At 44.9% G+C, this 12,656-nt stretch overlaps 1 protein-coding gene across 2 annotated transcripts in view; it reads left to right on the top strand.

Annotated features, from left to right (window-relative positions):
* Positions 1-12,472, top strand: part of retreg3 (reticulophagy regulator family member 3) — a 31,024-nt gene extending 18,552 nt beyond the window's left edge. The window contains exons 4-7 of one of the 2 annotated variants that reach the window (XM_038779851.1): positions 2,852-2,989; positions 5,940-6,019; positions 8,124-8,256; positions 9,359-12,472. In XM_038779851.1, coding sequence (XP_038635779.1) covers positions 2,852-2,989; positions 5,940-6,019; positions 8,124-8,256; positions 9,359-9,882 — 875 coding nt within the window. In that variant the 3' untranslated portion in view covers positions 9,883-12,472. Of the gene's footprint in view, positions 1-2,851; positions 2,990-5,915; positions 6,020-8,123; positions 8,257-9,358 lie in introns of both variants that reach the window. The other variant, XM_038779850.1, reaches the window with a different exon arrangement.
* Positions 12,473-12,656: the final 184 nt, after the last annotated feature.

The following is a 12,656-nucleotide window of genomic DNA, read 5'->3' as shown; positions in this document are numbered from 1 at the left end:
GAGGAGAACACTCGGGTTCAGTCGACCAGGCTAGATGGAATTGAGGTTCAAAAGGAGGAGGTGTTAGCAATTTTAGAAAATGTATAATAGATAAGTCCCCTGGGCCAGATGGGATTTATCCTAGGATTCTCTGGGAAGCCAGGGAGGAGATTGCAGAGCCTTGGTCCTTGATATTTATGTCGTCTTTGTCGACAGGAATAGTGCCGGAAGACTGGAGGATAGCAAATGTTGTCCCCTTGTTCAAGAAGGGGGAGTAGAGACAACCCTGGTATTTTTAGACCTGTGAGCCTTACTTCGGTTGTGGGTAAAATGTTGGAAAAGGTTATAAGAGATAGGGTTTATAATCATCTTGAAAAGAACAAGTTGATTAGCGATACTCAACACGGTTTTGTGAAGAGTAGGTCATGTCTCACAAACCTTTATTGAGTTTTTTGAGAAAGTGACCAAACAGGTGGATCAGGGTAAAGCTGTTGATGTGGTGTATATGGATTTCAGTAAGGCGTTTGATAAGGTTCCCCACGGTAGGCTATTGCAGAAAATAAGGAAGTATGGAATTGAAGGTGATTTAGCGGTTTGGATCATGGAAACCTCCTGCTAATTATGACCTACCACCACTGCTCCCCCCATTCTCCCCTGCAACTGATGAATCCCTATTCCACCATGTTGAACACCAACTGAAAGAAACACCTGAGGATGACAAAAGCATAGAATGTACTCTTGAGTGGTAGACTTCAATGTCCTTCACTGATAGTGGCTCGGTAGCACCACCATTGATGCAGGCTCAATTCTAAAGGACATAGCTGCTGGACTGGATCTGTGGCAGGTGATGGGAGAACCAATAAGAGGGAACAACCTACTTGACCTCATCCTCACCAATCTACCTGTTGCAAATGCATCTGCCCATGACCATATTGGTGGAGTGAACACCACACAGGCCTGGTGGAGATGAAGCCTCATCTTCGTATTGAGGATACCCTGCACCATGTAGTATGGCACTACCACCCTGCTACATGGGATAGATTTTGAACAAATCGAGCAAACAAAAACTGGGCGTCCATGAGGCGCTGTAGACCACCAGCAGCAGTAGAATTGTATGTGATCGGGTTTTTTAATTTAATGGCCCGGCATACCCTACTCTACCATTACTTTCAGGCTGAGGATCAACCCTTGTTCATTGAAGAGTCCAGGAGGGCATGCCAGGAGCAGCACCAGGAATACCTAAAAATGATGTTAACCTGGTTAAGCTACAATACTACCTGTATGCCAACAGCAGAAATGGCGTGCAGTAGACAGAGCTAAACAATCCCACCATCAACAGATGCTGCTCTTGCTCGTGTTTGCTTAGTTTGGCCCCTTGTTCCACACTGTAACCAATCACCATTTTGTCAATGTACCATTTGTTAATATTCCCTGTTGATTATTCTTGTGTCTACTATGTAAACACAACAAGCGCAGCACGGTAGCACAAGTGGATAGCACTATGGCTTCACAGCGCCAGGGTCCCAGGTTCGATTCCGTGCTGGGTCACTGTCTGTGCGGAGTCTGCACGTTCTCCCCATGTCTGCGTGGGTTTCCTCCGGGTGCTCCGGTTTCCTCCCACAGTCCAAAATGTACAGGTTAGGTGGATTGGCCATGATAAATTACCCTTAGTGATCAAAAAGGTTAGGAGGGGTTATTGGGTTACGGGGATGGGTGTACGTGAGGGCTTAAGTGGGTCGGTGCAGACTCGATGGGCCAAATGGCCTCCTTCTGGATCTTTGAAGTCCACCTGATAGGGCAGATGGGGCCTCGGTTTATCATCTCGTTGCAAAGAGAGCACTCGCCCAGCCGGGCGCTCCCTCGGCCCAGCCCGCCTCGGCCCAGCCCGGCGGCTCCCTCGGCCCAGCCCGCAGCTCCCGTAGGCCCAGCCCAGCGCTCCCTCGGGCCCAGCCCAGCGCTCCCTCGGCCCAGCCCGCCGCTCCCTCGGCCCAGCCGGCGGCTCCCTCGGCCCAGCCGGCGGCTCCCTCGGCCCAGCCCGCCGCTCCCTCGGCCCAGCCGGGTGTGCCCTCGGCCCAGCCGGGTGTGCCCTCGGCCCAGCCGGCCGCTCCCTCGGCCCAGCCCGCCGCTCCCTCGGCCCAGCCGGGTGTGCCCTCGGCCCAGCCCGCCGCTCCCTCGGCCCAGCCGGGTGTGCCCTCGGCCCAGCCGGGTGTGCCCTCGGCCCAGCCCACCGCATTTTGATGGATGTGGGAAGGCCACTAACTGAGCCACAGTTGATGTAGTTATTGGTTCCGCCCCAATATTCACACTGAAGATGTCCCTGACCTCCGTCACATACCTAATGGCAGGATTGACCACATTCCAGGAGTGAAGGAACTCGGCTTCATCTACAAGGTGCAATATAATAGAATACAATGTTCTGAGGTTTGTGCTGTGGGTCTTTTATAATTGAATCTTAACTTAAAGATTAATGTTTATAGTGACCTGGGTCAGGATTGAAATATAATGGGGCAGCATGTGCCAATTACAACAGTTAATTAGCTAACTCATTGTGTAGGTGGCTCTCTAGCTCTGTCCCAATACATTGTACATCTTACCTGTGAAATTATTTCCCCTGTATGGTTGTAATGCTATAAAAGCAGCAAGAGTTTCTCGGCATTTTTATGAAAATTTTTGTTTGCCCTGATAGATACCAGGACAGTGGAATTTAAAAGTACCGACTCTCACACACTGCCCAGCTGCAGCCTTGCACTTGTCTCTTACTGAATCCACAAAGAGCACCTGGTGGTGCCCAGATAACCTGGCTTACTCTACAGAGTCTTCCTGCTGTGCTTTGTCACTCATATTTTTCACCAATTATTTCTTTTCCCCGCAGTGATTGGAGTACTGCTCTGGCCCTTGGCTATTTATCACCAGGTGAGCCTAAAGATTTATGACAGAATTGAACCCGTGCTTAAGCGGCTGGATTTCAGCATGAAGGGATACATGTTGACAAAACAACGGGAACGGCAGTGTGAGTAATAGGGGGATCTTTACAATGAGTATATTTAACCTTTATTGCATGCTTTTAATTCCTATCTGACTGAACCTCGGGTGCATTTTATAAAAAACAATGTAGATTGGGATTAAGTTTAGGGGCTGGTTTAGCTCACTGGGCTAAATAGCTGGCTTTTAAAGCAGACCAAGCAGGCCAGCAGCACGGTTCGATTCCCGTACCAGCCTCCCCGGACAGGCGCCGGAATGTGGTGACTAGGGGCTTTTCACAGTAACTTCATTTGAGGCCTACTTGTGACAATAAGCGATTTTCATTTCATTTCAAGTATGACACACAGAACCCTAGTGTAATGGCTTTTCTTATGCTGTATATTAAAAAAGTTAAGGAACTTGCTTTACTTACAGAAATCATGTCCAACTTCATAGAACATACAGTGCAGAAAGAGGCCATTTGGCCCATCGAGTCTGCACCGACACACTTAAGCCCTCACTTCCACCCAATCCCCGTAACCCAATAACCCCACCTGACCTTTTTGGCCACGAAGGGCAATTTTATCATGGCCAATTCACCTAACTGCATGTCTTTGGACTGTGGGAGGAAACCGGAGCACTCGAAGGAAACCCACGCAGACACTGGGAGAACGTGCAGACTCCGCACAGACAGTGACCCAGCGGGGAATCGAACCTGGGACCCTGGCGCTGTGAAGCCACAGTGCTGTCCACTTGTGCTGCCCATCATACACTTGAACTAATTGGTTTGAATGAACTCTGGCCTGGAGGAAGGACCATGTTGCTCAAATACAAATATCATGTGGTGTATCTTCAGTAATAAATTTGATTCAGCATATTTGAATTAAAGATAGTTAAAACTATTCCCAATCACATATTGAAATATCAACATATCTTGTTGAAATCTAAGTGTTCAGAGTTGTTCCATATTGCTCCTGTAGATGGAGACAATTCCTTATACCATCGTTAGCCACTCTTCCGCTAAGCTCTTTAGTATTTGCTACTAATTTCAGAAAATAGCTATGTGACTACTGTAAAAGAAAAGTTGCTGCTATCATTTGTCTCCTTTTGTTGTTAATTATAATTTTTTAAAATTTAGCCTGCCCAATTAATTTTTTCCAATTAAGGGGCAATTTAGCATAGCCAATCCACCTACCCTTCACATCTTTGGGTTGTTGGTGTGAAATCCATGCAAACACGGGGAGAATGTGCAAACTCCACACGGACAGTGACCCAGAGCCAGGATCGAACCTGGGCCGTCATGCTGCCCTGTTGTAAATACATTCGATTATATACGAACATAGAAAATAAGCAAAGTAGACCATTCAGCCCCTCAAAGCTGCTGCGCCATTCATTAATATCATACCTGGTCAGTTTTCGTTTCTCATTCCAAATTCTATCTACCCCCAATAACCTGATTCCCTTGTCTCACAGGAATCCATGTACTGCTGCATTAAAATGTTCAATGATCCGACCTCTACTGCCTTCTGAGGCAGAGCGTTCTAAACTCACACAACCCTATGAGAGGGAAAATTTAAAATATTGCCTATTCCAAGCATTAGGAAGAGTTCCACAGATTCACCACCTTCTGGCTGAAGAAATTCCTCCTTATCTCTGTTTTAAAGGATCGTCCCTTTAGTCTGAGGTGGTGTCCTCTGGTTCTAGTTTCTCCTACAAGTGCTCCACGTACACTCTATCCAGGCCACGCAGTAGTTTCAATAAGATTCTCCCCCCCCCCCCCCCCCCCCATCCTTCTAAACTCCAACGAGTACAGACCCAGAGTCCTCACCGTTCCTCATACGACAAGTTCTTCATTCTAGGGATCATTCTTTTGAACCTCCTCTGGACCCTTTCCAAGGCCAGCACATCTTTCCTTAAATACGGGGCCCAAAACTGCTCACAATGCTCCAAATAGGGTCTGACCAGAGCCTTGTGCAGCCTCAGAAGTACCTCCCTGGTCCTGTATTCTAGCCCTCTCGACATGAATGCTAACATTGCATTTACCTTCCTAACTGCCGACTGAACCTGCACATTAACCTGAAGAGAATCATGAACAAGAATTCCTAAGTCCCTTTGTGCTTCCGATTTCCTAAGCATTTTCCCATTTCGGAAATAGTCTATGTCTCTATTCCTCCTTCTAAAGTGCATAACCTCACACTTTTCCACATTGTATTCCATCTGCCACTTCTTTGCCCACTCTCCCAGTCATTCCAAATCCTTCTGCAGCCCCCTTGCATCCTAAATACTACCTGTCCCTCTACATATCTTTGTATCAAATGCAAACTTAGCAACAGTGCCTTCAGTTCCTTCTTCCAGACCCAGACCTCGTGGGGTCAGTCATACCTTGTGGATGCACCTCTGCACTCCCGGGATTCCCAATGACAGCTTGCCCTCGACCTCAATGTTTCAAGAAATTGCTATATTTGCATATTTATTTGCAATACATTCACCTTAGAAAGTCTGGACAGATATTTAACTATTAAAGGATGCTTTTAATGAGACTTTGTGTAACTGCAATGTCATTCAACCTCTGGCCCAGAAAGGGAATATTTGAAACTGTGGAGTCTCCTTCATGTAGTAAATTGTTTCAAGAGATATCTTTAATTTATGTTTCTTACCATTCCTTTCGTTTCTTTTCTCTCAATCATTTTATTTCTGTTCCTGTCCATGATTTGATTCAAATACACTCTTTCCAGTACCACCATTGCTGTTGCTTTCGTATTCCTTTAAATCTATTTAGTTAAGAAGATAGACAGATGATGATATTAATGAAAGGTGCTCGGATGTCCTGTTATAAGCTCAGTGTATCAGATTTGCAGTGTAAATTATTTGAGTGAAATAAAGTCTAACTAACTGCTGATGTTACAAGATGCCCGACTACAGCACATTGTGGATGCATACTGAAAGAATAGAGCAGTGCCAATAACCACCTTTAGTATCTTTTCTCTGGTTTATTCCAGTGCATCACCAAACAATGAATGTCAGAACTCCAGATGATGGAAGTGATAGTGAAGCTGAATTAGCTGCCTTCTGCCCTAAGGTACAGATCACGTTTTTCTCCTGAAAGTATCTCAGCGACTCAAACTCGCCCCTTGGGCTCCTCCACCCCTTATTCGGTGTCCTCAACCATCGTCCCCACCACTCTCGCTCTTATTGCCCCCCCCCTCCTCCCCCCTCCCCCCCCCCCCCCCCCCCATCCCATCCTCCCCAACATTGCTTGGCCCTCCTTGGGATGGCCCCCTCCCACATACACTGTTTGATCGCCTTGGGAAAGCGAACCCCCCCACCCCCCCACACACAGCTGGATTGCCTGAGGAACCCCCCCTCAAATCCCCACACAGCTGGATTGCCTCAGGACCCCACCCCCATACAGCTGGAGTGCCTGAGGGAACCCCCCCAAATCCCCACACAGCTGGAGTGCCTGAGGGAACCCCCCCCAAATCCCCACACAGCTGAAGTGCCTGAAGAACCCCCCCCCCCAAATCCCCACACAGCTGGAGTGCCTGAGGGAACCCCCCCAAATCCCCACACAGCTGAAGTGCCTGAAGAACCCCCCCCCCCAAATCCCCACACAGCTGGAGTGCCTGAGGGAACCCCCCCCAAATCCCCACACAGCTGAAGTGCCTGAAGAACCCCCCCCCCCCTCAAATCCCCACACAGCTGGTTTGCCTCAGGACCCCCCAAATCCCCACACAGCTGGATTGCCTGAGGACCCCACCCCCACACAGCTGAAGTGCCTGAGGGAACCCCCCCCCCCCCAAATCCCCACACAGCTGGATTGCCTCAGGAACCCCCCCCCCCCCCCCAATCCCCACACTACTGCATTGCCTCAGGACCCCACCCCCACACAGCTGGAGTGCCTGAGGGAACCCTCCCAAATCCCCACACAGCTGGATTGCCTGAGGACCCCACCCCCACACAGCTGAAGTGCCTGAGGGAACCCCCCCCCCCCCCAAATCCCCACACAGCTGGATTGCTTCAGGAACCCCCCCCCAATCCCCACACTGCTGCATTGCCTCAGGACCCCACCCCCACACAGCTGGAGTGCCTGAGGGAACCCTCCCAAATCCCCACACAGCTGGATTGCCTCAGGAATTCCCCCCCACCCTGCTCATCTCACCAACTTAAAGAACTTAAAGTTTTAAAATCTTTCCAATTCGCTGTGGAATTTCAAAAAAGTTTCACTAATTGCAGCAAGACTAATCATCAGTCAGCAGCAAGACTAAGCATAAGTCAATCAGTGGTACCTGGGAGAACTCCCCAGCTCTTCTGATACCAATGTGGTGTTTGAAATGGATCAGTTGGAGTTGTACGTTGTCAATAAATCTTTCAATGTCTCAGCTCTCTGAGGATAACTTTTCACAGTAACTTCATTGCAATGTTAATGTAAGCCTACTTGTGACAATAAAGATAGTGGATTTATAGTTTGTTCATTGAGATTCAGTAATGCTTTATTGTGGAATCTGGGACAATCCTCTTGAGGTTTTAAAAGACGTCAGATGGCGTTCAACAGAAATTCCCTGAAATCAAAGAATCATTATTAATATTTAGAAATTAAATTTAGATCTCTCTCCTGCTCTTAATGAGTATTTAAACTAATACGTTGTCTACGTTGTAAATTCAATTTGTATAATGCTGAAACAATTTTCTTATGGCAGTCTCTGCAATGAGCTTTCCAGGCTCACGTGATCATTATCACACTATTGTTCATGGGAGCTTGCTGTGCACAAAATCGTTGCCACATTTTCTACATTAAGCAGTGATTCCACTTCCAAATTACTTTGTTGCTTGTAAAGCACTTCGGGAGGGGGCACGGTGGTGCAGTGGTTAGCACTGCTACCTCACGGTGGTGAGGAACTGGGTTCGATCCCGGCCCTGGGTCTCTGTCCGTGTGGAGTTTGCACATTCTTCCCGTGTCTGCGTGGGTCTCACTCTCACAACCTAAAGATGTGCAGGGTAGGTGGATTGGCCACACAAAATTGCCCCTTAATTGGAAAAAAAATAATTGGGAACTCTAAATTTATATTAAAAAACAGTAAAGCATATGTACAGCGATCATGCAAGGTGCTATATGAATGCAAGTTTTCATTTTAAAATTAAGTTGAAATCCTTATTTCTTTCTCTTCTGTTTCCTGTACTGAAAGCTTGATGACTCCAGGATTGCTAAGGAACTGGAAATTTCAGACTCTGAGCATTCTGATGCTGAAGTGTCGTACACTGAGAACGGAACTTTTAATTTATCCCGAGGACAGACTCCAATAACAGATGGCTCTGAAGGCAAGTTCTTGAGTTTTGATGGAAGTCTGATTAAATGCCTTATTTTAATATTCAAAAATCCAGAAAATCATCTGCAGTCAAACCTTTTTTTAGGTGAATTTTACATTTTGTAAAGGTTGTGTGTCAGCTATCAATCCAATTCTATATTCTATAGGTGTTCTGTTGATGTGCCATACACCAAGAGATGACAGTTCATTCACTGATTTTATTTTTTCTTCCCCAATCTTGAGTCACCTTGCTGTCCCTGTGATCTAGGATATCTGCAGTGGATGAGTGATTCAGGCTCTTGCAAGACTGATTTTGAGTGTTTTCTCACTTATTTGACACAATAATTGATTTGAGTTTCTCCATCTGTGTGTTCAACAGCTACAGAGTACTTTTTTAAAAGGTGTGAAACATTTAAATATTGATGTTCAGAGATTTGGATGAACTTGTACAAGAAGCACAATGTTAGCATGCCACACAGCAAGCAATAAGGAAGTCTTGCTACAGTTGGTCAAGACATTTGATGAGACCTCACTTGGAGCACTGTACACTGTTATTCTCCATTTTAAAGGCAGGATATTTGCATTGGAGGCGGCATAGCGAAAGTTCACTAGATTGGTCCCTGGGATGAGAGGGTTGTTTTATGATAAGATGCTGAGAAAACTGGGTCTATGTTCTCTGGAGCTTAGGAGAATGAAAGGTGAACTCCAATGAAGCAGACGAGCATGAAAGGACTTGGCGGGGGAGTCATTGAGAGGTTGCACCCCTGTCTGGAAACTTGAACATGGGGACACAGTCTCAAGCTAAGAGGTTTAGGACTAAGATGAGGAGTAATTTCTTCATCCAAAGGATTATGAATCTTTGGAATTTTCTGCAATGGACAAATATTTGGGGTCACGGAATCATGAGATATGGGCAGCGAAAGGGGAAGTGAAGTTGAAGCAGAATATCGGCCATGATTGTGTTGAAAGGCGGAGCAGGCTTGAGGGACGATATGGTTCACTTCTGCTATTTCTTATGTTCTAAGAATACAAGTTCACTACAGTCCTCATGATGGTCACATAACAGAAATATGCGAATGAAATTAATCACTAACTCTAATTTATCTTGCGCTTAGATCTTGATCGTCATAGTGACCCGGAGGAGTCGTTTGCGAGAGATCTACCAGAATTTCCCTCAATAAACCCAAATGTGACTGGAGTGGATGACGATGATGATGATACCAGCCTGGGTATTCCAAGTGCGCCCTACCAGACTTTGGCACAGGAAGATGAGAGCCTGTTTTCTGATCAGGAGGATATTGATGTAGATATATCCCTCAGTGGGCTGCCATCACCTCTGGATTTCACAGGTAACCAGGGTCTTTCTCTGGCAGGGGCAATAGCCAGCAATATAATGGCAGCTGCACTGTCAATCCCAGATCAAGAAGCCCAAATGGTGAGGGACAATCCTCCGAGGGTTGCTTCACAGACCTGTCACGAACACTCGGGTACAGAAATGGACACGGATGCAGAAGGGGATGATTTTGAACTGTTGGATCAGTCAGAGCTCAATCAATATGAAAACATCGCTTCACAGGATCGGGCCTCACGGCAACAACTGAAGTCAGGCTTCCTTTCAAACTTCCTCCGAAAACAGTAGGTGTGTTGGTGTTGCAATGACACCACACTGGACCTAGTTGATATTCATCAGAAGACAAGGTTGCCATAATACCCTCGTTGCAATGCCACTGGTGTGTCTGTTATTCCTGCTGCTGTTGTGCATAGTTTAAAATAGTGATTGTCCCCAGTGGTTTTCATTTCTTCCTCGTGATGGACAGAATTTCACAGCTAAGAGAGATGTAGAATTTATTGCTGTCTGCAATTTCAAGTTTGCTTGGTGTCCCTTCAGTTTGAAATGCTGTCATCCCAGAAAATGTTTTTGCAAGAAATGGTGAAGCATTCTGCAACATCCGGACTTAAATTGCGCTAATCAACAAGTGTTCATTTTTTTAAGGGATAGAAGTTCTGCAATCTTTCATATGGTATTTTTGATGCATTTTTTTGTCTCATTGATATGAAAACTAATTACCTGTAAAAATACATAATCTGTTTATCGAAGTATCTTCTGTGCTCCTGCTACAGAAAGTAGAAACCATCCACAGAATGTTGTTGACAGGCAAGGTATTGATGCACGTAGCGCAGGCATAATTTGATTTGTTGGATTGTCATCTCATCAGATTTAGAAAATACATTATTTAGCACTCATTCGTGAGGATTAGGGTTATACATTGAAGAGACTTGATCCACTTTTTAATAAGCAAAATGCACTGAACAGCAAAATTCATCATCAGCAAAGATTAATGTTGCTATTGTTCATTCTGAATAACAGGATTGGAAAAGTTCCAGGGTTAAAACTGAGCTCTCCCCTCAGCCAGAGGCTGCAATAAAGAGAATGTTTAGTGGGAGAGGAGGCTGGGCTTTCTGGGAACACAAATATAACGCAAGCTTTATTGTTCAATTCACCAATTTCAAGAAAGGTCACAATCTATCAAAACTTAACAGTGAGTAGACAGTTTATAACTAATACAGGCTTGTTCTTTTTAAACCTGTGCAAAGAAATCTGCAGGATTTTTTTAATACTTAGTGATTTATATTTTATCTGTTTCATACTGAAAATTGCTTTATTCGGTGGCCTTGCATTGTTTGCTGAATAATCCTCCGATATTGCAAACTCCATTTTTTCATTGTGCTGTTTATTTTTGTGGCCATGATTAAGCTGAGCTTCCTGCTGAAGCTGCACTATTCACTACAATCCATCTCTGTTTGAACACTTCCATCCTGCTTTCTAACATCACTCCATTTTAGGTAAGAAAATTATCAGTCCTTATTGGTGACCACGTTTATCAGGCTGTTATACCCATAATCGACACGATTAGACCTGAGGATTCAAAAATGGCTGAATTTGGAATAGGTTGTGTGGGTGTGCAATAGCACTTCATATGAATACTACCTGTGCAGGTAAAGCTCAAAGACTCAGGCTGTGAACAATAAGGGGTGCTGCCTCTTCCGCCTCCTTTAGAATAGATTAGAGATGCAGCTATGGGAATGGATTGGGTGGCAGAGGGATCTGGGTTGGTTTGCTGGACGTCCCAGACTCTACAATGATCCGGTATCCACTGTTCCTCCTATGTGGAGAAATTGAAACCTTAATCTTGCAAAAGACGGAACTCAATGCTGTAGTTGTTCAGTTTGTCAGTGAATAATAGATGGTATCCCACGCCCTTTTAGAATATTGCAGCTTCCCTCTAACCAAAAGCAGTCTTTATGTCTGCAGTCATTTAAATGTAATTTTACATTCCCTTTCCACCAAGAATTCATCCCTAAATTTGCCCAATTAGGGGAGGAAAAAGCAAATTAAAGTATTTTATGAAATGGAAAATTAGCTTTGCACTATGCGGTGTCGATGAGTGCAGTGTGTGGTGTAACCCAAAACTGAGCACTATGCATAGGAGTGGTCATTTTATAATTGTTGGCTTGAGTCGGGCACAAACACCTTTGTTTAAAACATTTTAATACATGTTCATTATTCTTTGAAGCTGTTTTTAAAAATGAATTATTTGATATTGTAGAACCGTGGTCTTTTGTAGCTTTTTAATACAAAATCAAAATATTGCAGGCCCTTAAAATCTGAAATTAGAAAATGCTGGCAGCACTGCACAGCTCAGACAACCGCAATGGTCAGAGAAGAGAGTTGACATTTGATGATTTTTCCATATTAAACTTTTTAGCATCCTGCTCCCGTACACAATGAGAGGCTGATTATATGACTTCTTATCCTGGATTAGCTGCTGGCTGTACAGGCAGCAAAGGAACCATTGACTTGTCTACTACACTAGAAAGTAAATACAATCTATCATTGTACTTTATGGATTAATAAGTGTTGAAGCTTTTCCTGGTTATGATCTGCTGTCCTTTCCCTCTGATCCAGCCCTGTCCGGAATCAATGCAAAAGCTGGAGCTTTGCAGTTGTTGCATTCTCGGTGTTTTTTTCAAATAATATGTTAGGCTGTGGTTATTAGTTTGATTTTTCTAGCAAAGTCGCTGTGGTCATCAGTCTTTAATCTAGGGGTGGGCAAACTTTTCCGTGCAAGGGCCACATTCAGAAATTCACAATTTTAAAGGGCCGCATAGTATATTAAGTAAAATAATTACTTCACCCGGTTATGATTCTGGGCGCCTCATATAGAACATAGAACAGTACAGCACAGAACAGGCCCTTCGGCCCTCGACGTTGTGCCGAGCAATGATCACCCTACTCAAGTCAACGTATCCACCCTATACCAGTAAGTAACCCAACAGCCCCCCCCCCCATTAACCTTAAAAAAATAATTAAAAATTTAAAAACAAAATTTAAAAAAAAAAATTTTTTTTTTT

The sequence above is a fragment of the Scyliorhinus canicula genome, chromosome 19, assembly GCF_902713615.1.
Source record: "Scyliorhinus canicula chromosome 19, sScyCan1.1, whole genome shotgun sequence".
Taxonomy (NCBI): domain Eukaryota; kingdom Metazoa; phylum Chordata; class Chondrichthyes; order Carcharhiniformes; family Scyliorhinidae; genus Scyliorhinus; species Scyliorhinus canicula.
The sequence above is the reverse complement of the archived record's forward strand: the minus strand, read 5'-3'. Positions and strand labels throughout refer to the sequence as shown.